Genomic DNA, 25,780 nt, shown 5'->3' with positions numbered 1-25,780 from the left:
CCAGACCTATTTTTCAATGCTTTCAAATGAGGTAACAATTTTGTTCATCTACTATTTAGATATGTTATGTTACAAAACATCACACATATAAAATTGCAAAACATTAGTGTTGTTGAATCAAAACATATATAATAGTACTATTTGGTAGGATGGGATATCTTTAGCACATAATATCCAAATATCCTGATTGTGTTTTAAACAGTTACCGATGGTCCATGGGAGTCGTGAAGATGCAGTTTTATATTTTTTTAAATGTTCCCTGTTTACTACCAAATAAAACGGGAAAATAGAATAAAAAGGTGTCCCATCTTCCTCCATGCTACTACATGACATAGAATTTAAGAGTCTGTAAATTTTGGTGAATGCAAAACATTAGGGTTATTGAAATCATAATATTTAATACAGTCACTTATTCTTCATAGGAGTGGGGAGCAAGTTGTCCGCATGAGTTTTTAGCTTGTTATAAACTTGAATATGATTTTACATGGACATTATATGAAGACATAGAAAAACGAGAAGAAGATAATATTTTAATATCGAAACTTATAAACCAACAATTTCAACCTTCATTGACTTATGATAATTAAAACATTTGTATTAGTTTATGGTGATTTTAATTTTCTGTGGAAATTATATATACTGATGCCGTGCAACATTTATTAAACTGCACATTTTGATAAAATTATTTATCAAAACGGGATTCTGTGTTGTTATTGTTGCAGATTTAGGAAATATTTTTTTATTTAGTGTAATGGATCTGTGAAAAAACCTACAATTTTATAATTTAATAATTATATATTCCATGTTTTGTGTCTATCAATTTTGTGTGTATAATTTTTTGTTATAAAACTGTTGGTATTAGAACGGTGTATAGAATTCGGGTTTTGCAGCGAATGTATATATGAGCTGTTATATTAAGTATACTACGTTATTTAACCATTAGCCATATTGGATAATTTAACTTTTACGCCTAGAAGTATTTTATGTTTTGTTTGCGGAGATTAGGAATCTAAAAATTGTTTTGCAATATTCCAATAGAGTTTAATTCGTTAACTCGTATTTATCAACACTTGTTTTATTACAAATCGTACTATGCAATATTAGAAACATAACGTAGCCCGTTTTCACTCAAGTTATTAAAACCTTGTTTTGTCATTTAGATGTTTAGGAAATAATTAATTAAACATGCAAAACGTATTTAACTCTGTTAAAAGCAGTGCATTGGGAGTTGCGGAGTTGCTCACACCTGTTCTAAAGGTAAAAATAGCTTTATTCCTCTTTACTGTAATTCAATTTTGCTCTGGTTGCATATTAACCAAATTTTTTTCTCACTCCATTTTTTTACATGTTTTATTACAAGTATGTTTCAATCTTTTATTGTTTTGTTGCCTTATGTTATGTTTATCACATCGCAGGTAATAGGCAAGTCATATTTAAATTTTCATATTGACACCAAATTGCCATATAGTGTTAGTGTAGTTGGTTGGCTGGATTGCGTTTTTGCTTGTGTGGTATATAATAAAAAATATATCTAAACTAATTATTTATTTTAGGAGTCAAAGTTCAAAGAAACTGGTGTCCTCACACCAGAAGAATTTGTTATTGCTGGTGATTTTTTGGTCCACCACTGTCCAACATGGCAGTGGTTGGCTGGGGATAAAACGAAAACAAAAGCTTATCTACCTCAAGATAAACAATATCTTATGACCAGAAATGGTGAGACATTTTAGGATATGTAATTCATAAAGATGTCATCTTTAGTTTGAAATGCTTTGTGTATAATGAAAACAACATTGCTGCAAAAGTTCAGAGGTTTTTTTTTCTGTAATTCTACGATTACTGCCAAAAAGTTATACAGTATTCAGTCCAGCGCCGGCAAAGTCGTTACCACGCCTTCCTCTAACCCAGAGCTAATGGGTTAAAAGCTTTTCGCTGCTATCATTAACTCATAAACAGTGCTGTGATTCGTTGCCAGGTGTCGCCGAGCGCAACTTTAGATGTCCAAATTGTCGCGAGAAACTTAATCATTCTGACGTCAGAATACGTCACATCAGTGGCAGATCTATAGGGGGCTGATTGGTGTTTGAACACCCCCCTCAGAAAGTTTATACACATTTTCGTTTACGTAGCTCTAAAAACGAATAACGGCGCGCGTCAAAGTAACGATCGTTTGTAGTTGATTTAAATCAAAATTCCGTGACTTAAAATCAACTAGAATACGACTGCATTTAATATATGTGACCGATTGCGCAATAAATTAATTTAATATTTATCTGTTATTTTGACACCGGCAAGCAGCTTAGACGAGAAATTGGATAATTCGTGATCGTAGACAATTAAATCATTATGAAGCGCCAGGGTTACAAGAAAAGATTACCCGCTGCTATAACCAAAATAAAAGCTTGAAATTTGAATCTAGAGTGGCGAAATAGCCCTGGCCAGTGACCACCAAGCTTTACCTAAACACAAATTGTTTACACATGCTTGTTACGTTCACGTGCGTAGAAAGTATTCATCGTAAACGAGACAATCCTTTACCCTACTAACTTTGCCTTTACCTAATGGCAGACGTGAAAAAGCAAACATTTAAACTGTTTTTAAGCACCTGCACGACTGTCGCTTTCCGGCCACGTGAGGATTAAGCAAGTTACATTCATTTTTACATTACTTACATTCAATACAACTGTGTTGGGCGTAAAATCCTTTATAGGATCAAAAAAAAAAGAACCCCTGGATTGCCGATCAACATTTCTAAAATATGTTTTCATTAGTTCCTTGCCACAAGCGATGCAAACAAATGGAATATAATGAAGAGCATGAAGCGATCATTGATGATATTGGTGATGGGGGTTGGGTGGACACGCATCATAATGTTGAGGTTGATAAAGCTCAAGAAGAAATTAAAGAAATGACTTTGAATAAAGAGGTGAGACAACACACATACATGGACGTCACTGTTCCTACAAACACAGATTTTTTTTGTTAGGCCATTATTTCTTTTCATTATTATTTATTATTGTATGATAATACAATAAGTGAGTAATCTGCTGCACATTAATTGCCGTACAGGTGTATCATTTTTTTGTTTGTGTGAAATGTTAAAATTTTGGTATGCATCATACCCAATACAACTATACCTACACTACACACCCATAGTCGGTAACAGCTTTGTAGTTTTTTATTGAATTTGATGTTGGTTTTTAAGCCATAGTTTCCACACATAATATCAGGTGTCTCGTTCTCGTATTGCTTTGCTGAATAACTCATCCATATGGAATTAAAATCCATGCATTACAGTTTTAAGTACCAGTTAGCTGCATACAATACCCAGAGGCATATTCAGGAATTTAAAAAGGGGGGTCCGCAAGTTTTTGCTTAGAAGATAGATGCCTATAAAACGCAACATACTCAATAAAAACATACCCTGACTGACATAAATAATAACGAGCATAATAGAAACTCGTTAGATTGGTTTTAAACCACAATAATAATATAAATTCTTTACTTATTGGTTTTAAACCACAATAATAATATACATTCTTTACTTTAAAAAAAAAAAAAATAATCCAGGGGGAGGGGTATATTTAAACACTATTCTAATTTGTTTAGGTCTTTAATTTAATCATTTTTTTTGAGTTTGTGTTGTGTGTTTATCTACTTTATCGAGTAGACAATTACCATTTCTTGCCATTACCAACACCCAAATGGAAACAATACAAATCTCGGAAATCCCTGCATAATATTTATAGAAAACAAACAATGTGAATCTGAATGAAGATGACGGAGATGATGACGACGACGATGATGATGAAGAAGCTCTTGACATGGAAAATTACGCGGAAATGTTGGAATCTGAGGATAAGGTGGGTGGAGACATGCATGCTGCCTTATACGTGTTAAGTTTTGAAAATGTTTGAGAATGGCGTGTTGTACATAAAAGATAAATTCAGTATGCAATATTACGCAAAATTTTAACTTGGTTTACAGAAACGCTTCATTATATAACATTTTTAAACAAGTGGGTTCATCATTGCGCAATATTCTACATTACTCATAAATGTCACGATCTACCTTTAAACACTGCATGATAATAGCTTTAATATTTGTTACTCTACAACCACAAATTTATTTCTGAATGGTTGGTTAAACAAAGGAGGTATAAAAACTGACAATATAATACCATTTTACAATGATCTAATTTGAGCGAATGTAAGTCAAATCTTACTATATTTGCTTTAAATGTGTGTAACAAAAGCACTTTCTCATATTTTACACCAGTGAATGTACTGTTTAATAGTGATGCAATAACATTTTGAAAGGATTGCAGATAATAATAGATCTGGCCAATAATCCGAATTAGGATGTATAGTCTAGATATTTTTATGTTTCACTTCTTAACTTACATTCTTTCTTGTTATATCTGCATTCAGTATATCTGCACGGAATTTCTGTAAAAGTTTTGCTTAAAGAGATTTGTTAAAAGTGTGTGAAATATGCTGCAGAAAACATAAAACAACACATTATTTTTATAAATTAAGTTGTTGTAAATATCTTTTATGTATGTTCAGGCCACAGTTGATCTTGTAGCTGTGAAAAAGGCGAATACATCATCTACCACTAACGAGGATGGTGGTATCATTCAAACTAGAACATATGATCTTCATATTACTTACGATAAATATTATCAAACTCCAAGGCTATGGTTATCAGGTTATAATGAGGTAATGACAGAAAATTAAACCTGACTATATTTTACTTAACAATTTTGATTGTATGCACTCAATATGCTATTGTTTACAATCAAATTAGGTAATGAGCTGTACCACATTGGTTGAAGTGCTCGCCGTAAAACTGATCCCTGTTTCAAACGCTACAATTTATTGCACATGGCCTTTAAAAAGAAAAGAACTTCCTAATATTGGGTTTCCCAAATTGGCAGATACCTCCCAAAACAAACACCCACAAACTTATTACTTAGTAATATTACAAATTACAATAATCACTTTATTTGTCTCTTCGATTATGGTAGCGAAGATTTAAAAAAATTTAAACGAAAAATACAGGATATAGTGACGAAACAACAGTTGTTAAAACACGCTTAAAGTTAAAAACATATTTATATTTATTTAAAAGAAAAAAAGCGTGGTCCACAATTATCCTGCAGTACTAGTTCTTTAAAATTTATTAACATTTTTTTCTTCAGGATAGAAAACCATTATCAATGGTGGAGATGTACGAAGATATCAGTCAAGATCATGTGAATAAAACTGTTACTATTGAACCTCATCCCCACCTTCCACCTCCTAACATGTGCTCTGTTCATCCATGCAAGTAAGTACATTATGAATAGTATGGCATTACAGTTCAAACTACTGAGTATGGCATTACAGTTCAAACTACTGAGTATTGCCTTACAGTTCAAACAACTGAGTATGGCACTACAGTTCAAACTACTAAGTATGGCATTACAGCCAAACTACTGAGTATTGCCTTACAGTCAAACTACTGAGTATATGGCATTACAGTTCAAACTACTGAGTATGGCATTACAGTTTAAAGGCAAGCTAGTATCACCATGTTAGTTGAACTGAGTAGTTTATCACTGTTATACAGTAGTTAAATGCTGCTTAGCTAATACCATGGTCATGTTTCGGGAAACTCATTGGCAACCCTTAGGGGTTGTTTAAATTGTCATACATGAAGAAACAAATCACCTAAAATACAAATATAAAGTTGAATACATGGTAACTCGAAGGTAAAGACACCTGTGTTATTATAACGTATTATAGATCTTCCTCACAAACAAAGATAAATAAGTTACATAAAAAACATAATCTTCTACCTGTGTTATAACTTGTTATGACTGTCTTCAAACCACACAAGATAAATAAGTTACATATAAACATATTCATATTAAAATAATCTTCTCCACCTTCTAGACATGCCGATGTGATGAAAAAGATAATGCAGACGGTTGAGGATGGTGGAGGGAAGCTAGAAGTTCACATGTATTTGTTGGTGTTCCTCAAATTTGTACAAGCAGTTATTCCAACCATTGAATATGATTATACAAGACATTTTTCGTTGTGAATTTGCCTTTTTATTTTACACGCTGTCTAATCAGAAGTTTCTAGATCGTTACTTTAGTTGTGGGTTATGTTTTATTCTTTCCCACAACCCAAAGCAATTTCCTTATTTTAATGTTTTGTGTATCAGAAATAGAAAGAAGATACCAGAGAATCTTTTGAAAATATATTCGTTGATTTAATTCCCACAGTTGTTGATGCAATAAAAGTATTTCTGTTCTTGCATTTTTTGCCGTTTTCATTAGGCAGAAATAAATAAGGTTTGACTAGGAAAGCAAAAAAGGTTATAAAAGTGCATAAAACTCTCAGTGTAATAAATATAAAACAGTTAATCTCTTATACTGTAACAATAAAAAAATAGCTCTAAAAGTTGTTTAAACTAACATGAAAGCTCTATAGTGCTTCCTTCACTGAACACACAAACAACTATCATCTTATAAAATTGACTGAGGGAGGTTATAGCTTTGAGATAATATAAAAAAAAGTTAAGGTTGGAGTTCCATCAAGAAGGAAGTTTTAACCTCGTACAGCTGTTAAAATAAAATTTTGGTGACCGAGGTTCCTCAAAAGAGCTAAATTGTGCTTTTCAAAAATTAACAACAAAACTTACCCAAGTTGAAACAGTGTCTGTTTTAACGCACCTAGTATCTTATCAAGTTCAGAATAAGGAACCAACTTATGCACAGGTAGGTACACGACATGTTGCATTAAAAACCTAAGCAACAAAACCAAGAACTTATAAAGAATTTTTTGGCACTTTTTAAAGCTACAATTTTTTACTTCTATGGTGGGTAATATGCAACCCATGTTGCTCTATGTGCCTTAATGTGCAAGGAATTGCCATATGACAGACACATCGATTTTGCACCTGACTGTGACTGTGAGCTACAATTCAACAAACAATTTTTAACATCTATGATGGGTAATGTGCAAGGAATGCCTTTCCATATGACAGACACCCAGATTTTGTAACTCACTGTGCTTGTGTGACATCAGTTGCTTCCCCATCACTGACAACTACTTGCAACTGAGTGGTTCCTCTTGCTGCATCAACTCCAAGTTCGTTTAGTATTTTACAAACTTGATCAGGTTTCTCCTGATAAAGTAAGAAGAAATTTCACATATTTATTTTCATATATTAGTGAAAGTTACATTTATGGCCAACTACATATTAGGTTTGGTCAAGAACACACATCATGTCAATATCGATGTCAGATAATGAAGTAATATATTAAATAACCTTTGAATAAATTACTACAGTTATCATGTAGTACTAGTTTTTAATTTAACATTTTTTATAAAAGGAGAATATTTTGTGTAAAAGATTTTACCACAACTTACCACTAGTATCGGAAAAAGCCAATAATTTACAAAGAAGGCATTCGTACCGACACAAACAGCATTATCCGACAAACGTTTAGTGACGTAGTCACCTTTTTCTTGAACTAGTTTGTTTTCCTTTTCATTAAAATTAACTAATCTGTAACAAAGAATTTTGGCTTGGTTAGGGCATGAAGCGAAGCCAATTCATAAAATTTCAGTCATATATAAAAAGAAGAAAAATCCCCACTAAAATACATGGTAACTCGAAAGCTCGCACAAGGCGTATGAAACAATGATGTTATAATGATTGAATTTTAACGTGAGAATAAAGCAAGTGACATTCATTCATTCATTTAAATAGAACAGTTGCTATTTATATAAATACATATATGTTTATTGTAAAAATAAAGCCATGTTATTAACAGAAGTGTATAGTCTGCATTGTACTTACTTGAAGGTTAGGTTTTTTAGTAAAGCTGAACAAGGTTGTCTTCTGATGCCTTTAAAAAGATTAGATGGAAATCCTCTAAGCATTGGAACAAAGACATCTTTGTGGTTGATTCCAACTGCTCGGAAAGCACTTACACCCCATCTATAATTTTTTTATAATAAAAAATGTTATTATAAAAAATTATATATATGCGTTTTATAAAATCTATTGTTACACCAGTTTACCTGACAATAAATGGACTGTTGATCATTGTTGTAATAACTGAGTACTTTGCCAATTTCATTGCGTACTCTGACTTTGGTTGTATGGGATATGTTGCGTGACGTTCTCTTAATGTGTTATACAGTTGTCTGTTTTTAACTCTGAGAATGGCTCCTCCAAACACAGTTGAAATCTTGATGGTTCCAAAACTAAAGAATGCGATGTCACTTTCTGGGTGGCCTGTGAATATTGAATAAATTACACCTGGATATTAATACTGAACGTCGTTTGTATCCGACATTGCTCCAACCCAACAGTCACCAATAGGTTGTCCAAATTATGAGCCATATCAAAGCAACAAAACAAAAATCCTACACCTAGTTGAAAAGTGTACTGCAACAAAGAATAGATTATGAATGAGATGCAAAACTTTCAGTTTTGTGATTACCAAAGGCTTAAAATTCCACTACACGAACGTTTTCGATAATTGTTCTCCATATGCGTATTGCGTCCAAAAGTATATGATTGACTAAAATATTTTATAACAATACCTTTAAATTGAAGGCCATAGAAGGTTTCAGCACAGTCTTCCAACACAACAATATTTTGATCTTTACACATGTTAATAAAAGGTTGCATATCAAACCTCTTACCATATACATGGGCAAGCAAAGTTGCCACAGTTCTGTAATATAACAGGTTTAATGAATCTGAAAAGTGAAAATATTAAATAAAATAACACTCCTAGGTATAAATCCCAGGTACCCTGGCATATCTTGCCATAGTACCTCAGAGGTAATGAGTTCAAGTCTCGTTGCTGCTATCATTGTTGGCGTATGTGTGTTAGGCAAAATACTTAACGGCAATTGCTCCAAACCAGTGGTCACTAATAAAATTATCAGCCATACATATATATTCCCCCAAAAAATATTTACCCACAAAGTAACATACATGGTAACTCGTAAGCTGGCACGATGTGTATAAACACCCATGGTACAACAACTGTCTTTTCCGGCCAAGCGAGCATTAAAGCAAGTTACATTTATTTTGAATATCAGTAACTTAACATACTTTTTTGTTATTAAAGATTTGAACTGTTGTACTGATGGAGACATGGTCTTAATATCGATGTCGCACGATCGAATCTTCAAGTTATGGTGATGAAGAATTTTGATCACGGTTGGTATATTAATAGAAGATACAATAATCTCAGATCCTGGAGGATATTGCTTCACCTACAATATAATGTTTGATAATAAATTCAACCTTTTTAATGCAGGGGGCCTTAACTGGTGAACAGTTTTCCCTTTCTCAGAAAAAAAATGTTGTATAGACTAATAGTAGGGCGGGGGAAAATGGAACATCTTTTCATACTATTTTCTTGTCCCATTTCAAATGATTTGGTAGTAAACAAAGTACATTCTAAGAATTATAAAACCGTATCCTCACGACTTACATAAACCTGTGTTATTGGTTTAAAACACGAACAGGATAATTTGATATTATGTGCTAAAGGTGCCCTATTTTTCCCTACTCTACTATATGTTTTAAAAGTACAGTCAAGGAACTGTTAGGGGATCAAAAGCACGGTTTTAATTCAATGATTGCAAATGATAAAGGAATGTTTCTATGGTAATATAGATTAACTTTTAATTACCAGTTCTATGTTGTTTAATTACCAGTTCTATGTTGTTTTTTTAAACCATTGTGTAAAATAAGCAGCGCGTAAATACCTCTTATTTACTCTTCATGCGCCTACAAGCTACAGCATAAATGAAACCAAAATTCAAAAATTATATAATTGACAACACAGCCCTCACTGATAGAAACAGATCAAGTCCGGAGCGAACTGATAAACATGGGAGGATGGAAAAGTTCTCCTCCCCACTCTTCCAAACCCTCTCTAAATCCTCCTGGACTAAAAAATGTTCCTGCTCAGTTTCTTGACTGTACATCAACAACTCCAAACCTTCTAATGTGGAGCTGAAGGAAGAATCTGTGAAGTTGGAAGAAATTTTATTAACTTAACAAAAACAAAGTTAAAACATTTCTCATAACTTAAACGAACAAAGTTACAAGTATGACATAATTGATTGCTGGAAAAAAACACTGTTTATGTCCAGTTTATAAGTAGCACAAAAATCAAACATACAGTAAAAAATAGCTACCAATAATTTACATATGTGGTTACTTGTGTGCAGACAAGACATTTATGAGCTTTTAAACTCTTATATATATAAGCTATTAATATGTCAGTGTACATTCATGTGGTAATTGATAAGTATTTCATTTAACACTGATGATAATATTTACATAATATTAACACTGTTTTGATGCCTATTATACTTTAAATCTTGCACAAAACTACTATTTATTAAATATTTATTTGTATGCTATAATTAATTCATTACTTGACAGTGGACACAAACAACACAAAAAAATAACATATAAGAAACACTTACCAATAAAAAAACAAACATGCGGAACCATAGAACTTGCAGAGTCCATCATAGTACTTTATATAAACTAGAGCGCCTTCAGCTTAAATATCTCAGGCCCAAAAACAAAGACAAAGCATACGAAGCCAGTATGTATTCTTTGACTATACCAACAACTTCCGCCTTCCATCAGTCTCTGACTGACGCATTATTTACGGTTATCCTGTCCCTACTCACGTATATACCTGAAAATATATCAAGAATTTTAATTTATTTGTTTCAAATAATACAAAAGTTTGTTAGTTCTTGAAGCCTCTAGGACAGTGGTTCCCAAACTGTGGTACCCGTGGTACGCGAGGTCTCCTAGGTGGTACTTTACACCAAACGGTAGCAAATGATACTTTTTAAGCACGTTATTGAGCACGTTAGTGGTCCTATAGATCCTTTTTCGTCAAACAGTTGTTCTTGTTGTTGTTTTTTGAACGACTTTTTTCCACACTTACCTCAATTTTTAATTCTAGCATTGATATTTTAATCTCTAAGCATAGTTTTAAAAACCATATTGCATATGATCGGCTAATTAGCGAGTAATTAACGATTGCATTTATGTTTGTTTAAGGCGCTTACTCGTACCTAAAATGTACGTTACCATTGATTAATCGACTGTATTCGATACAATAATTTTAACTAAGCTTGGCCATATAAACCATAGTGTATAAAATGGTCCAATTAATGAATAATTATTGATTGTAACGCTTGCGAGTCAAGTAAACTGCCATGCATCGGGAAGTCGCTGGTAATCGGTAACTTTTGGCTTTGTTTACGTTAGTATGCAAATATAAACAAAAAGTATATATAGTATTAGTCTCATATATCTCTTATTAAATAAAAACAAATCCAAAATAATTGTTACGGCAGGCGAGGATCGAAAGTTTTTGATCAAGCTCAGTCGACCCACGGTCTACTAGAGATACGGCCTGATAATTCACATTTTACGTTATCTCTAGTAGGCCGTGGTCGACCGTTGTAGTAAAAGGGTTAATTAATACTATGCTAATTACTTTAATTAACGTGCTTACGCATTAGATCTTTGGTCTCTTGTTTTAGCAACTTTTTGATTGACGTATTTTAAGTTACATAAATTAAAAGAGAAATATCCAACCTGTTTTCAAGCACGTGCAGGCTAAATATTCAAGGGGACAATCGCTATTATGACGCAAATATTCAACATGTGAATCACTATTGTGTTGTAATAAATTGCCAGACAGACAATCGCTATTATGATGCAATGAATCCACGTGTGAATCCGTACCATTTCGAAATAAACACACTGTTTGGTTGAGAAAACATCGCAAATATACAGCGGTGTTAGCTCTGGAACATGTTTAGATTGTTTAATACAGTCTGTTACCCTGTTTAATTGGCATACTAACATATATTTTACGCGCAACTTTTAGATAGGCAGTTTAGTATGTAAGTGGTGTGAGAATGATGCATGGACCAAAAAGTGCTACGCGAGTAAATAAAGATTGGGAACCACTGCCCTAAGATAAGGGCCATTGATTATATGCGCGATCCAATTGTCAAAGACAATAATGAATTGTCTAAACTTTCTAAAGGAAGGCAGAACTTGTTCGTTTTAGAAACGCCTCAACTAGAGGCGCAAGATCGCTTTCGCCCTTTTTATGTTAATCTTTGTACCTCCGTTATTTAAACATTTAACATTCATCTCCGCCACTTAAAGAAAATTATATTTATTTTTAGGTATATATTACATAGCGCTACAACATGTTGAAAGCTGGATCAGGAGAAAATTCTATAAATATGTTTTTATGACGAATATTAATATTCAGTTATAAAAACAAAATTGACATTATTAGAATAGGATAACATGTTAGTGACCTACATACTACATAGATGCATGCATAAATTATATTTTTCGCGATTTGTAATATTTATACAATTCAAGTTATGATCATACTTTTTTATATTTTACATCCATCCCCGCACTTTTTTAAAGAAAAGAAAGTTTCATATTTTAGGTATTACGTAACGCTATAACATATTTAAAGCTGGATCGGGAGAAATTTCTATAAATATGTTTTTACAATGAATATTAATAATTATGATTTTTTTAAATTAATTTTTTTTAGAATCGGTACTGCTGGTGTCTAGTTAGTACAGTGTTCAAATTTTAGGTTAGTGCTGACACTAGTAGAAGGTCACGAAAATGGTCGCTATAATATCTGTATTTTAGGATCAACTTGGTGTCATTAGATTGGATTTTCAACAGAAATCAGGATTTTTTAGAAAGGGGAATCCCCTTAAACAGAATTTAGCACAGTGTCGAGAAGTCGGGGCCTACAAAATTGTGACACGTATTAATCACATATATTTTATATATGTATATATTATATCTGTGGCAGAGTTTGTGTATAAACCTGATTATATACGAGTTCTAATCTGTGGTTTCAATAAATTGTGAAGTTTGTAAATTCGGTGTTTGTGTGTAATTGTAAAAGTACAACGTTATTATTTGGTTAATTAAATTCCTACCATTATAAAAATCTATACTCATTTTTATACGTTAAAAGCAACGTTAATACAGGTACATGTTAACATTGGTTAAAAGTGTAACATGATTTATCTACATCTATTTATTATTGTTTTAACTTCACGGATGAGTGATTCAACTTTCCCGCGAAAAGCATGGTTTAGTTGGCGCCATTGCATTTAGCATTGTAATGCGGTACTCAGGAGCAGCTGTATTTGTAGCAATACTGCACATTCTTCTGATAAATACGTGTGCTTGCGGCTATTTAATTATATTAATGAGTATCAAGCTTAAAACTGTTTCTGTGATATAGCTAAATGGCTGTCATTGCTGCAAAATGATTTATTTTTTACGATTTGAAAGCCGTGAAGTATTAGGGATGCACATTACAGAATTTCGAATCCATGAGATTCGAATCCTTTTGTGTTCGAATCCTTTTGTGTTCGAATCTAATTACGGGATTCGGTATTCTGTTTAATGACGTCATTACACGTCATCTCATATACTATATTAACAATTTTTGAAAGTTATTAATTTTGAAAAAAAATATTTTTGTGTTTGTGGGACTTTCGAGAGTAAACGTTTCGTAACGTCTTTTCATAGCCTGCTATACGTTTCATGGCGCAATAGCTACCCAATAGTACAACTTTTGATCATTTTACAAAATGATTTTTCAAGATCCAACAAGGCTGTTATGAAAGAGTCAATAAACTGACTTTTGTGGGTAAAATTTTTTTTTCTTATAAATATAAAAAGATTCGAAATTCTAGATTCGGAATTCTAGATTCGAATTAAAGTATTCTAGGATATCCTAGAATACCTAATTATTCTGTAATGTGCATCCCTATGAAGTATCGTAAACGTAAACTATATGCCCACATTTTAAAATTATTTAAGGTTTGAGTCTTGTATGCTTAACGTCTATATTCCTATTTATTTCTTATATCTACCTTTTCAGATTAGAGTGTAATAGTTTGTGTAACAGTTCAAGTCAATATATCAATGGCGTTTATGGTAGAAAAGGAACTGAGCGAGCTGTTCAATGAAACTGGTGATGCAGAGGAGTTTCTTGGCTTCACGGAGTTGGATTTTGGCAAAGAAAAATCAAGTGATGGTGGATCTACACTAGAAGAAAGTGATTCAGACTCAGATAGTGATGATGATCACCAGTCAATTGTGAAGCATCAGAAAGCTCAAATGCAAGCTAAAAAACAGATGTTAAGTCAATTAATGGCAGAGTTGGACAAAGATCCGGTATTTTTAAAAATGAAGACTTCCACTCCAGAACAAATAAAAAGATTTCAAACCACTAAGAAACTTGTTCGGTCTCCTCCAAGAAGATACACTCAAAACATCCGAGGACCTCCTTTAACTCGCAGAAGATCAAGCATGGTTGGAAACGTAGAGTATCCGGATGGCTTAAATGATGACGGTGCAGATACTATACGATCTCGACTTACAGTGAGATTTACGTCCATGAAACGAAAATTAAGCAATGACGATCCAGCTGAAAGAACACCAAAAAGAAGACACGTTTCTTCACTGTCTCAACCCCACATCATTATACCTGTTGAAGATGTAACTCAAGAAATGTTAGATAATATTGCCGAGCATTCAGTTGGCAAAACATATGACACAATTAATGGGACTTCATGCCATCAATGTAGACAAAAGACAATTGATACTAAATCTTGTTGTAGAGGGGAAGACTGTGTTGGTGTACGAGGGCAATTTTGTGGTCCTTGTTTAAAGAACAGATATGGTGAACTTGTTGAGAATGTTTTGCTTGATTCAGAATGGAAATGCCCGGTTTGCAGAAATATTTGCAACTGCAGCATTTGCCGAAATCGGAAAGGAAAGTGTGCAACTGGTATATTGATAGGAATTGCACGACAGCAAGGACATAGCAATGTTCGGGCGTATCTGGAAAACTTAGGAGAGGTGTAAACGTTGCTACTGTAATAGCATTTGCCATTTGTGAACAATTTTAAAGTTAATTGCTTTTCTTTGTAACTTTCTGTACATACAATGTTTGGTTGAATGTTTTTGAAATAAAAGTTATAATACTTTACCAGGTCGCTAGAGTTAATAAGCAATTTGAATTTTGGCTTCCCACTTTCAAGTGCAAATATTTGATGAGTCTCTGTTTATAGGCTAAACCATAAACAACAGATTTTTTTCAACAAGGGTTCTTATATTTCACAAAATGAAACAAAACTGTATAGTTATTACAACTTAAAGTAATTGACAGTCAAAAAAGCATTCACCTCGTATAAAGTACATCTTGTATAATTAATATTAAATAAAACAGTATATGACATGTGTTTTAGATAGTAAAAAAGTAATGTCTTCCAATTTTCCCGGGTGTCCCACTTTAAAAATTTAAAATTGTGTTCCAACTTGCCCCATGTCTCACCTCACCCCACCTTAAAAGTCCCTTATACAAAAATATTCCGAAAAGAATTCTTGTGTTTTATTAAGCGACTACGCAATTACATAAACAGTTATTCGTATCAATATATTTATACAAAGGTAATATATAAAAAAAAAATTAAATCGAAAATGTCAAAGTTTTTTTATTCCGGATCTAACTTTACCGAAAAGTTTTAAACATTAATTGATCCAAATTGAAGTAAATGATGAAAATAATGCTTTCTAAAGAACTCAAAAATCGAGAAAATTTAGTATTTGCGAAACAAAAGTTGTGGCACGTAAGCTAGAATAAAATACAGTGAGTTGAAGGCGGTGTCGAACGTTCTACGCCTTATGAGAAACGTTGACTCCACACTAAAAAAAAACTTAACAGTTACGGGTCATGTAGTAATATTTTTGTTGTTTAAATTAACTGTTATAATCATACAGTACAGTGGGGGGAAACGGGACACCTTTCATTGTTTTTTTCGTCCCGTTTGGTAATAAACAAAGAACATTTTAATAATTATAAAACCGTAGCCTCACGACTCCCATAGACCGTTGTTAATTGTTTAAAACACAAAAAAAAACATTTAGATATAACGTGCTAAGGGTGTCCCATCTTTCCTCACAGTACTATAAATTTATGATCAGTAAGAATAAGAACCTCTATGTGTTTCCTTACCTGTTGTTGTCCAATTAGCTTTCCAGCATAAATGTTGCAAATCCCAGCAGCAACAGAAAACGGGCCAGCAAACCAACCGAGATAAAAAGCGACACCAAACGAAGCATCGTTGGCACTACTCCTGACAATGGGTGCGAATGTCACTATGTATGCGATGCAGCCACTCAAAATAACAAGCCCTGCGGAGTACAAAAAGATGTAGAAGTGTAGTAGCACATTTTCGATGATACATAAATGTAACACATGTAGTCGCATGCAGCCACTGCATGTTGCCGACGTATACGCCACAATAATGAGCATGCTGTCATCGCCAAACTTATATAGCATATTAGATTTAAGGCTCGATGGTGGCACAGGTTGTGGGCGTACAGTGCATGGGAAATGTTTTCATCCTCTTTTCTTGTACAATTTGGCAGTAAACAAAAAATACCTAAAGGACTATATAACGGTAGCCCCGCAATTCTAAAAGACCGTTTGCAGTAAACAAGTTCCGAAAATATGGAAGTTTAGTGCTTACGGTATCCCATTTAACCCCACGTCCAGTACTATAGTATGGTGGGGGAAGATGGGACACCTTTTCATTCTATTTTCTCGTCGCATTTGGTAGTAAACAAAGAACATTTAAAGAATTATAAAACCGTATTTCCAGGACTCCTATATACCGTTGTAAAATGTTTAAAACCTGTTCAGGACATTTGGATATCACGTGTTAAAGGTGTCCCATCTTACCCCATCCTACTATATATATGTGTCGTGGGCAAGAAACCTAACGTTTATTGCTCCTGGTTAGCACTAATTGTCCAAGTTATAAAAAAGAAACGTTTAATAAGTAACATTTTCTTCATAAAAATATCGTAAAAGGCTACGATGTGTATGAAATAAGACACTCGTATTCATGGCCTACTCAATACATTTGAGTAGGCCATGTCGTATTTTATTCCAAAGGCCCCGAAAATAAAGAACAACGTTCGTTTAAACAACTTTACACGTGCAAAACAATAAAAGTTAAGTTGTATTGTAAAAGTGGTTTGTAGACTTGTTGTAGCAAAAAGTATAGCAATAAGTAACTATATATTACCTCCAACCAAGTCGCAAACACCAAGCGCTAAAATAAGAGGACCATATTTCTTCGTTATGCAAAATCCAAAGCTAATAAAGAGTTTTAAACCCAGAATACAAGCGGCAATTATGAAGAGTATGCGGGCTGCATCTAGGCCAGGCACCAGGTTCCACACTGTCAAATGAAGGGTTAATTATTAAATATATATCAGAGATAAAAAGGTTTCGTTTACCAGTTCCAATGCACTGTTTGGTGAAATATGTAAAGCATGACCGGTACAGTCCAAATGTGGCAAAACTCGTATGGTGCCACCCCACAACTGTCATTGCCGGAATGAACAACCCGGTAACAATTCCACTTAAAACTGAACCAGCAATTTGATACGGAGACTGCTGGTAGCATTCGCAGCCCATAATGTTTTATTAAGGTTAAACACTGTAAAACTATACGACCTGTTGGGAAAAATCGTCTTTTGATATTGTCAAAAAATTAATCTTGTTATGTACATGAAACTAAGCTCAATAATCTTTTGTAGGTTCATAACAGTATAAAGTTTAGAATCACCTCAATACACCAGCAGAAGCTACATCACGAAGTGGGCTACAGACATAAAAATACTTCTGTTGTTCAATCTGCAACCAATATCTGCACAAACGTTTCCTGCGCTTTGCTTTAGTAACATCAGAATGACTCAAAACCGTAGGCGGTTTTGTTTCGCCGTCACAAAGACTGCCATTTCATTGTATTAAATACAAACACTATCATTGTAAAAAATGCTTGCCTACGCTAGCCAAAGCATCCGTACCACCTTAGCCTAGTATTATGTGTAGGCTATGATACCACGCTGGTAAACACAACAATTACCACATTACATCGAGGCTAATCTAATGATGCAGCTCCGGATAAATTTGTTTCAGCAAATCTACCGTAACAGCATTTCCTCAAACATATTTGTTGCATCACGCATCCGGTTAGTACAGACGTATAGTGTCACAAAAAAAATATTTTTTTGCTTGTTCTGAATTTTTAGGGGCCAAGTTTTAGCTGGCTTAAACGAATAGTTGAGCATAAAATAGTCGCTTTGATGCTGTATTTACTACAAGTATATACAATACTTTCAAACAACGATTTGATAAAATGCAACGAAGGTAAAATAAGCGGCACATCTGTACGACTTAATTAGTTCAATTGTTTTGTCACAATAAAAAATAAAAAACGAACTGAAAAGATGAAAGGATGGTCATTAAAATAATGTTTGCTGATTTCGAAGTATAACACGCTATATATAGTTATCATAAAAAGCAAATGTGTATTGCCGCCCATGTAAACTGATGGCACTTTGTTTTGATTGGCAGAAGCTGTGCTTCGTAACATCAGATTTGAACACCTTGCAATTTGTATTAAGAACCCCAGTTTTTTATATAGTTACAAAAGTTCTATTGCATTGGATACTCTAGTTTTGTATACAGTTATAAAAGTTCATATTTTAAACCTCAGTACACTTATAAAAAAAAGAGTTGTAGTTTTAAAAATTATTTACCTAAAATTGAACGGCCATTTTCATTATTGAATAGTACACCACGTACATTAAGCATATATCTTCAAACGGTCATTTAATATATATAGCTGGGATGTTCAAACATTTGATTCCCTGTCACCTGCTGACAACAAGGCAGTTTCAGCATCACATGTTACCGTGGCAACCAACCCAGCAGCGTTAACTTCATTTGTGAGTTTTTCATTACTGTTAACAGGAAGCTCTTGGTTCTTTCTGTTGTTAATTTGATTCTGTAAAGTATATAAAGTCAAGTTAACGTCTGGCGCCGCGGCACAGTTGGTTAGCATGTCTGCTTGTAACCCAGAGGTATTGGGTTCAAGGCTTGTTACTGGCTTTACTGCTACTATTGTGGACATATGTGTCCTTGGGCAAGATACTTAACGGCAATTGCTTCAACCCAGTGGTCACTAATGGGTTTTCCAAATCATCATCCATACATAAAAAAATAAAATATCCAAAAAAATAATCACCCACAAAGTAACATACATGGTAAAGCTCGCACCAGGTGTATGAAACAGAACACCCGTGTTATAACATTTTCCGGCCACACAGGATAAAGTAAGTTACATGTATTCATTCAATGCTGCAGTGGTTGAATAACTTAGTTGTTTCTTTACTGGGGTGCAAATATTTTTATTATTGTATGTGATTTTAAGGTAATGTGTTTTTGTTGAATGTGACATTGAACTTAGTATAAACAAAACATCAACCCAAAATACAAACAATAATGTATATATCAGGGTTTTGTGGTTAGGGGCAAGCATGTAGGTGATTCTAACAGGCCAATGGCCTTCAAACAATGTTGGTTTGTATTTTGAATTGTCAGTTTTTTCTACTTAATTGAAAAAAAGCTATTGGTTGCTAGTATGTGGTGAATAACAAAAAAAAAGTTTCTTCCTTTTTGTTACCATTATGAAACAAAAATTTAACTTAATTTCTGTTTGCTTTCAAAACACACAGAATAATAATATATGTACATGGTGTCAATTATTAAACCTGAATATCGGTGTCAGATGTTGGAGATGGAGGAATGATCACGTGAGTCCCGTTTCCAATCATTGAAGTCCCGTTTCCAATCACAGGAGCCCCATTTCCAATCACAGGAGCTCCGTTTCCAATCACGGGAGCTCCGTTCCTGATCACATCATTATTGATCATGTTGGGATGCACGGCAAGTTCATTAGGAGGTTGAATTCTTCGATGAAGATGGTTGATCCTCTCCTCCACACATCCTGCCGATAATCTCGCCTCCGCATCGTGATCCCAACATTCCTCCATGGTCTCACACAAGATCCCAACGACCTGGATTAAACAACAAATATTTTTTAAAAGAATAAAGAAAAAAAAGAAATAAAATAAAAAATTGTTACTTTTATCTGTACTTTAACAAAACTACTACTGTATAACAGTAGTAATGCCATCCATAACTATTGGAAAAAACTAAATCAAAGCTCGATTGCTCATTTGTATATCTTTGGGCAAGTTAATTAACAGTAATTATTCCAACTCCGTAGTCATTATTTGGTTTTCAACATTCTTAGCCATACAAAAACATTTATTCGCAATGTTGTATATGCAGTAACTGGTCAGCTGACACGAGGTAATGAAGTAGGGTATCTGTGTTATAAGAAGCCTAGCCATGCAAGGATAAATTAGCGCCATTTATTTATTAATACCACTTCCAATCATACAATTTGCCTGTACAATATTTGTAAAGCAAGTAATTTTTAGTTTCGTACAAATCCAAAAAATGTGAAGAAATGCTTTTTGGTTGTAATAAAACGTCTCAAAAACGGACTAATTACCTCATCTTGTCTCCAGAGGTCGTTAACTACGGGTCGTGTCTTCTGGTCGATCACACAAGCTTGCATTTCATCAAGTGTTGGGTGTTGTCCAAGTTCCAACTCATACGGCATCATATATGTAGGTGTAGAACCTCCTGCGTGGGAAGTATTGTTTGTACTTTGTTTTGATATAGTCTTTTAGTTATTGTGTGTGCAAATCTATTTATATATATAGTAGGATGGGGAAGATGGAACACCTCAGCACATAATATCAAAATATCCTAATTGTTTTAAACCGTTTATCAACGGTCTATAGGAGTTGTGGGTATACGGTTTTAAATTCTTTGAATGTTCTTTGTCTACCAAATTGGAACGAGAAAATTAAATAAAAAGGTGTCCGATCTTTGATCTGTCCCCACCCTTATATAGGCATGAACCATTTTAAAATATACATGATGCCTCATACAATGTTTCACAGAACTTATATCCTATTATAATGTGATGCAGGTACACAGCAATGAGTATTTATAATATGATTTTTTTAAATATAAAATGAAATGATTACGGTGTACTGTGTACTGTGTAGCAATCTTGTCAAACAGGAAGTACTTCTCACTAAACACATGACTTGATTGTCTTGATTAAACCTTAAAGGTCACGCGTCCGTTTACAGCAGTTGGCTTATTGGTCTCATGCGTAGAAAAAAATCAGCCAAACTAAAAAGCTGTGAACCCGTTTTTGTATATAAAAATTGTAAAAAAAAATTAAAAAATAGTCTGTGTATGGGGACTTTAAAGATTAATGTGGGGTAGGCAGTCAGTATATCTTTCTTATGCTTGTTGTTTGTATGGACAATATAGCTTAAAAACTGCAATATCGCAAAAAGAGGTGACTGCACTCACCCAATATATAACAGTGTATAAGTATACATAACATGTTACAAACTGTAAGATTATATGCTTCCAGTTTTGCAAAATGCAAAATATATTACATCTAAACCTGTGTAAAATATATATTACATCTAAACCTTTGTAAAATATATATTACATAAAATATAAACCTGTGTAAAATGTGTATTACATCTAATAAACCTGTGTTAAATATATTATATTACACCTATTTTAAAGTTTGGATAACATGTTTTTTAAGGAACTCAAAACGTTACGCAGTGATAGCAGAATGGTAACGTTGTAAACGAACCTGACATTAAAGTTTGTGACATACCTGGTACATCTGAACATCTTGTTATGATTTCCCACATAACAAGAGCGAATGCATACATATCAATACGTAGGAAAGCATCGCGTTGGAAGTTAATCGCTCCCTCCAGGATCTCAGGAGCCATGTATCTTCGCGTTCCAACCTGTGTGAAAATAAAACAAAATAAAATTATCAACAAAATTAGTGGTTTATCAGCAAAATATTGGTATGTATGATTTTGTTGATTACTGTTTGTGGGACAACAATAGTAAATTACAAACGGTGTTAGACTATAGATGTGAGTGCACTGTCATTTTTAAATATTTTTCTTATTAATCACATTTTTTCAGCATAGGAGTAATAAACTAACAACTCAAACAAGTCTAATTCTCAGGTCCCCTGGAGTAACTTGGAAAAAAATCTACTTTGTAAGAAATACTCAGTTTGGGATTGAGAATTTAGTTATTTTACCTGTCCATGGCTTTCCCCCGTGCATTCGCCTGGTATGAACTTGACAGCGAGTCCAAAATCAGCGATAACAGCCGTCATGTCGTTACTGATGAGAACATTCTTGCTTTTAAAGTCACGATGAGCAATTGCAGGCTTGTGTCCTTTGTGTGGTTGCCTGTTTCCAATATATGACATATTTAGAAATTTGGTTAAACTTGTTATCAAGGAAATAAATAGTGCAAATTTGGTTAAAAACTTGAAATTGTTTTATTTAGAAAATAACTTGCAGACAAAATGATTTTTGTGTCTGCAAATGTTGTATCACAATATTGGTTATATAATATTCTTAGAATTTTAAACTACAATATATACATATTGCAGCTTTAAAAAAGGGAGTAGTTTTCGGAAACTTTGATATAATATGCAAATTCTCTTTTATAAATTGACTGACTTGTGTGGAATATCTTCATGTAGAAAAGACAGCCCTGTTGCCATGGTTTCCATGAACTTGAGAGCCACAGGAAGTGACATCGTGTGCGTCTTCAAATAATCAGCCAATGACCCCTGTCAATCAAAATAACAACAGAATTTACATTTATTCTCAAATTTTCGCCATTGAAAATTGTATCCAAATTGAATGACTGAACAATTGTCATATATTTATCCTCATGTGGCAGAGCGTTGCAAAAATTTTAACAGGTTTTGTCGTGTTTCATGCACATGTCCACTTATGAGTTATTAAATTTCTTTTTTGAGGGAATTTTTTCTTGCAAAGTTTATCATTTGGTGATCCCATTAGTGTTCACTAGGTTGGTTCAATGGTTGCCAAGTGCATTGACCAAAGACATACACACTTACAATATTTTGTAGGGGAAAATTTTTGTTTTATTTGTTCCCTTTACACATTTTGAGATTCCATAATGTTTTGCATTTTTTTTTTAACTTTTATTTTGTAAAATATTACAAAAAATGTTTTTATTTGTAGCGTATTTACTTTATGAATACTAATGAGGACAAACTAAAAAAAGTAAATAAAACATGTTTATTTAAAAGTTGATAAAATATTTACATATTCATGAAACTCTGTGATCAACCATAGTTCAGTTTCGACCCCAACACCCCTGCTGGCAGCAGCGATAAAGTTTAATATATGCGGATGATAGTGAACCAGCTCTGTGTTAAAAACTTCTTGTTCATTAAGCCATGACTGCTTATCCTGTGAAAAAAATTAAAATGAATTATATATTTAATTTAACACTATTCAAATTAATTTTTTTAGGTTTTAATTTTTAAAATTATTGAAAAGCACAAGTAAGCTCTTTTGAGAAACCTTGTTTGTTGTTTACAAAAGTTTTAATTTAACAGCTGTACAAGATTAAAACTTTCTTCTTGATAAAACACCAACTTTTAACTTTATTTTGTATCTCTGTAAAGCTAACATCAATCAATTAAAAAAATAGAGGAATTTATAATTAAACTAGCAGACCATTTGGAGTTGGCAATATTTATTTTATTTAATCAAAAATTTTTTTTGTAATTGAAGGATATAATTAATATAAAAAATGTAACATACTTGTAGAAAAAAAGACGTTGACTAAAAAACGTAACATATTTGTAGAAAAAGACTTCGACCGAAAAAATGTAACATACTTGTAGAAAAAAGAAAGTGACTAAAAAACATAACATATTTGTAGAAAAAGACTTCGACCAATAAAAATGTTACATACTTGTAGAAAAAAGACTTTGACTGCAACAAATCTGTCGTGTAGTTGAGCTTTCCAAACACAACCGAACCTTCCTCGTGCTTTGATGTCGATTAACTGGGGCAAGTTGATCTCAGGTGGAATAAGCAGTTGGGTGTTTTGTGTTGAAGTGGTTAAACCTGAACCTGGAGTTTGCTGAGGAATGAATTGTTTGTATTAATAAGATCTAAAACTGAGGAATAAACTGTTGGTATTAATAATAATACGATTTAAAACTGGGGAATAAATTGTTAATTTTAATGCAATTTAACACAAAAGAAACGTGTGGAAAAAAATGCAAGCTGTATTGGATTATGTCCTTTTGTGCAATATTTGAAATCCTTTAATGCAATATTTGAAAAAACAGAACAATTTCGACTAGTTACTTTTACTTATAAAATAAAGATTTAGTATGCATTTGAAATGTACAACTTTATTACATGTAAACCAATTACAATATGTTCCTTTAGAACTAAACACATACACTCTGGGAAATGCATTTAAATTGAATTCTGTGTTTCAAACGCAAGTTTATAAAAACCTAACCTACCACACTTGCATTGTCGATGTCACCATAACTATGTTTTCTTTTCCTGTAAATCCAATATATAAGAACCACCAGTAGACTGAGCAGAGTAATAGGTACCAGTGTATACACCAATACTACCCAGGTCTCTTCATTCGTTGGGACGACAACAGGATTTTCTTAATATAAAGTTTGATTTAGTTAAAACCAAATGGCAAAATGGTGAGTTGTGACTTAAGGTTTAAAAGATTTTGTATTGAATAAAACCTATTCTATATAGGTAGGAAAGTTTTACTCGTAAACTCTAGTCTTTAAGTTTTTAAATAAATTAAAAATATGGAAGCCAACAAAGTACATACAAATGATAATGATATAGTAGAGTGGGGAAAATGGGACGCTTTTTAATCCTATTTTCTTGACCCATTTGATAGCAAATTAAACAAAGACATTTAAAGAATTATAAAACCGTATTCTCATAACTACCATAGACTGCTATTAATTAAAACACAATCAGGATATTTGGATATTATTTGCTAAAGGTGTCCCGTCTTCTCCCACCCTACTATATAGGCTATTATATAAGCTTATACAATAAAAGTTTTCTTCTAATATTGAAATATGTAGACCGGCATCATATTTTTGGGGGCTGTTTTGGGTTTAGATTTGCAACCAGTACAGTCATTTTTTATGGACACAAAAATAAAAAAAACCCAAATCATAGCACCCATATTAAAATTTAGTTTAAATATTTTATATATATATAAATATTAATTAATCCTAAAGTCGGCACTGAATAATTGCTTCTCACCTTCATTTGTTTTAATTGTTTTGTTAATATGACCAAGGGAGAAATGAGAGTTGCATAAATCATTGTCACAGCAACAGAAGAAAACACTTTTAATTGTTACGGCTTCACACCTGGATAAGAATTATATTAAATTAAAACCTCACTATTGGGGTGGTTGGGAGTTAAAATTGTCATCTTATTCTGAAAGAATATTTGGTTTGAAAGTCAATTCTGCTTTCATTGTGGGCATGTCATGAGTGTTCTGGTGCAAACCCAAACTAGGTTGTCCAAAATGTTGACCAAACAGAAAAAAAAATAAAAACACAATCACCCAAAACGTTTCACATCTGAAAACTGTCTGAGTGTAATAAAACACACATATATATATATATATACATAATCAAAATAAGATCAAAAAAAATATAAAATATAACTTGGCCATATAAAATATAAGTTTTTGTTAGTCGACTTTATTTTTATTGGGCACGTTACGTCTTATACGCAACCATTTTCTGCCTGCACA

At 33.1% G+C, this 25,780-nt stretch overlaps 5 protein-coding genes across 6 annotated transcripts in view; 2 read left to right on the top strand and 3 right to left on the bottom strand.

The window, feature by feature from the left end:
• On the top strand, positions 1–6,311 carry LOC100186746 (ubiquitin-like-conjugating enzyme ATG3). The gene is made up of 8 exons (XM_002127397.4): positions 1–31; positions 423–1,257; positions 1,554–1,716; positions 2,772–2,926; positions 3,750–3,863; positions 4,569–4,721; positions 5,204–5,331; positions 5,940–6,311. Exons 2-8 carry the CDS (start codon positions 1,186–1,188, stop codon positions 6,088–6,090), a joined length of 936 nt encoding a protein of 311 aa, XP_002127433.2. The 5' UTR covers positions 1–31; positions 423–1,185; the 3' UTR covers positions 6,091–6,311.
• LOC100184344 lies at positions 6,241–10,770 on the bottom strand. The gene is made up of 10 exons (XM_002127331.5): positions 10,524–10,770; positions 9,882–10,057; positions 9,133–9,296; positions 8,613–8,746; positions 8,085–8,301; positions 7,861–8,001; positions 7,428–7,566; positions 7,064–7,182; positions 6,697–6,801; positions 6,241–6,616 (listed from the first exon to the last, which is right to left on the bottom strand). Exons 1-10 carry the CDS (start codon positions 10,570–10,572, stop codon positions 6,589–6,591), a joined length of 1,272 nt encoding a protein of 423 aa, XP_002127367.1. The 5' UTR covers positions 10,573–10,770; the 3' UTR covers positions 6,241–6,588.
• Positions 10,771–14,015: 3,245 nt separating this feature from the next.
• On the top strand, positions 14,016–15,371 carry LOC104266811 (cell division cycle-associated protein 7-like). The gene has a single exon (XM_009863914.3). It carries the CDS (start codon positions 14,056–14,058, stop codon positions 14,998–15,000), a length of 945 nt encoding a protein of 314 aa, XP_009862216.1. The 5' UTR covers positions 14,016–14,055; the 3' UTR covers positions 15,001–15,371.
• A 42-nt stretch (positions 15,372–15,413) lies between these two features.
• LOC100176521 (peripheral myelin protein 22-like) lies at positions 15,414–17,739 on the bottom strand. The gene is made up of 4 exons (XM_002127223.3): positions 17,443–17,739; positions 17,229–17,384; positions 16,151–16,329; positions 15,414–15,840 (listed from the first exon to the last, which is right to left on the bottom strand). Exons 1-4 carry the CDS (start codon positions 17,621–17,623, stop codon positions 15,811–15,813), a joined length of 546 nt encoding a protein of 181 aa, XP_002127259.1. The 5' UTR covers positions 17,624–17,739; the 3' UTR covers positions 15,414–15,810.
• Positions 17,740–18,282: 543 nt separating this feature from the next.
• tgfbr-iia (transforming growth factor beta receptor) overlaps positions 18,283–25,780 on the bottom strand; it is a 10,121-nt gene continuing 2,623 nt past the window's right edge. The window contains exons 4-13 of one of the 2 annotated variants that reach the window (XM_026838050.1): positions 25,279–25,388; positions 24,495–24,649; positions 23,930–24,100; positions 23,272–23,418; positions 22,654–22,766; positions 22,224–22,377; positions 21,777–21,915; positions 20,574–20,707; positions 19,765–20,070; positions 18,781–18,998 (exon numbers count right to left, since the gene is read on the bottom strand). In XM_026838050.1, the coding sequence (XP_026693851.1) occupies positions 18,846–18,998; positions 19,765–20,070; positions 20,574–20,707; positions 21,777–21,915; positions 22,224–22,377; positions 22,654–22,766; positions 23,272–23,418; positions 23,930–24,100; positions 24,495–24,649; positions 25,279–25,388 (1,582 nt within the window). In that variant the 3' untranslated portion in view covers positions 18,781–18,845. 2 annotated transcript variants of the gene reach the window in all.

The sequence above is a fragment of the Ciona intestinalis genome, chromosome 1 (genome assembly GCF_000224145.3).
Source record: "Ciona intestinalis chromosome 1, KH, whole genome shotgun sequence".
Taxonomy (NCBI): Eukaryota; Metazoa; Chordata; class Ascidiacea; order Phlebobranchia; family Cionidae; genus Ciona; species Ciona intestinalis.
Note: the sequence above shows the minus strand (reverse complement) of the source record. Positions and strands in the feature narration are given on the sequence as shown.

What these genes read in the sequence shown, in the direction of transcription:
- LOC104266811 (XM_009863914.3), top strand. Translation starts at nt 14,056, where the DNA reads ATGGCGTTTATGGTAGAAAAGGAACTGAGCGAGCTGTTCAATGAAACT.
- LOC100184344 (XM_002127331.5), bottom strand. Translation starts at nt 10,572, where the DNA reads ATGATGGACTCTGCAAGTTCTATGGTTCCGCATGTTTGTTTTTTTATT. An exon ending in AACAGTCCATTTATTGTCAG is followed by an intron (nt 8,002 to 8,084) that starts GTAAACTGGTGT and finishes AAAAAATTATAG; the next exon opens with ATGGGGTGTAAGTGCTTTCC. An exon ending in CTAAAAAACCTAACCTTCAA is followed by an intron (nt 7,567 to 7,860) that starts GTAAGTACAATG and finishes TCTTTGTTACAG; the next exon opens with ATTAGTTAATTTTAATGAAA.
- LOC100186746 (XM_002127397.4), top strand. Translation starts at nt 1,186, where the DNA reads ATGCAAAACGTATTTAACTCTGTTAAAAGCAGTGCATTGGGAGTTGCG. An exon ending in AAATGACTTTGAATAAAGAG is followed by an intron (nt 2,927 to 3,749) that starts GTGAGACAACAC and finishes TAATATTTATAG; the next exon opens with AAAACAAACAATGTGAATCT. An exon ending in GGTTATCAGGTTATAATGAG is followed by an intron (nt 4,722 to 5,203) that starts GTAATGACAGAA and finishes TTTTTTCTTCAG; the next exon opens with GATAGAAAACCATTATCAAT.
- LOC100176521 (XM_002127223.3), bottom strand. Translation starts at nt 17,623, where the DNA reads ATGGGCTGCGAATGCTACCAGCAGTCTCCGTATCAAATTGCTGGTTCA. An exon ending in CAAACAGTGCATTGGAACTG is followed by an intron (nt 17,385 to 17,442) that starts GTAAACGAAACC and finishes TTCATTTGACAG; the next exon opens with TGTGGAACCTGGTGCCTGGC. An exon ending in AGCTAATTGGACAACAACAG is followed by an intron (nt 15,841 to 16,150) that starts GTAAGGAAACAC and finishes GTTTTTTTTTAG; the next exon opens with TGTGGAGTCAACGTTTCTCA.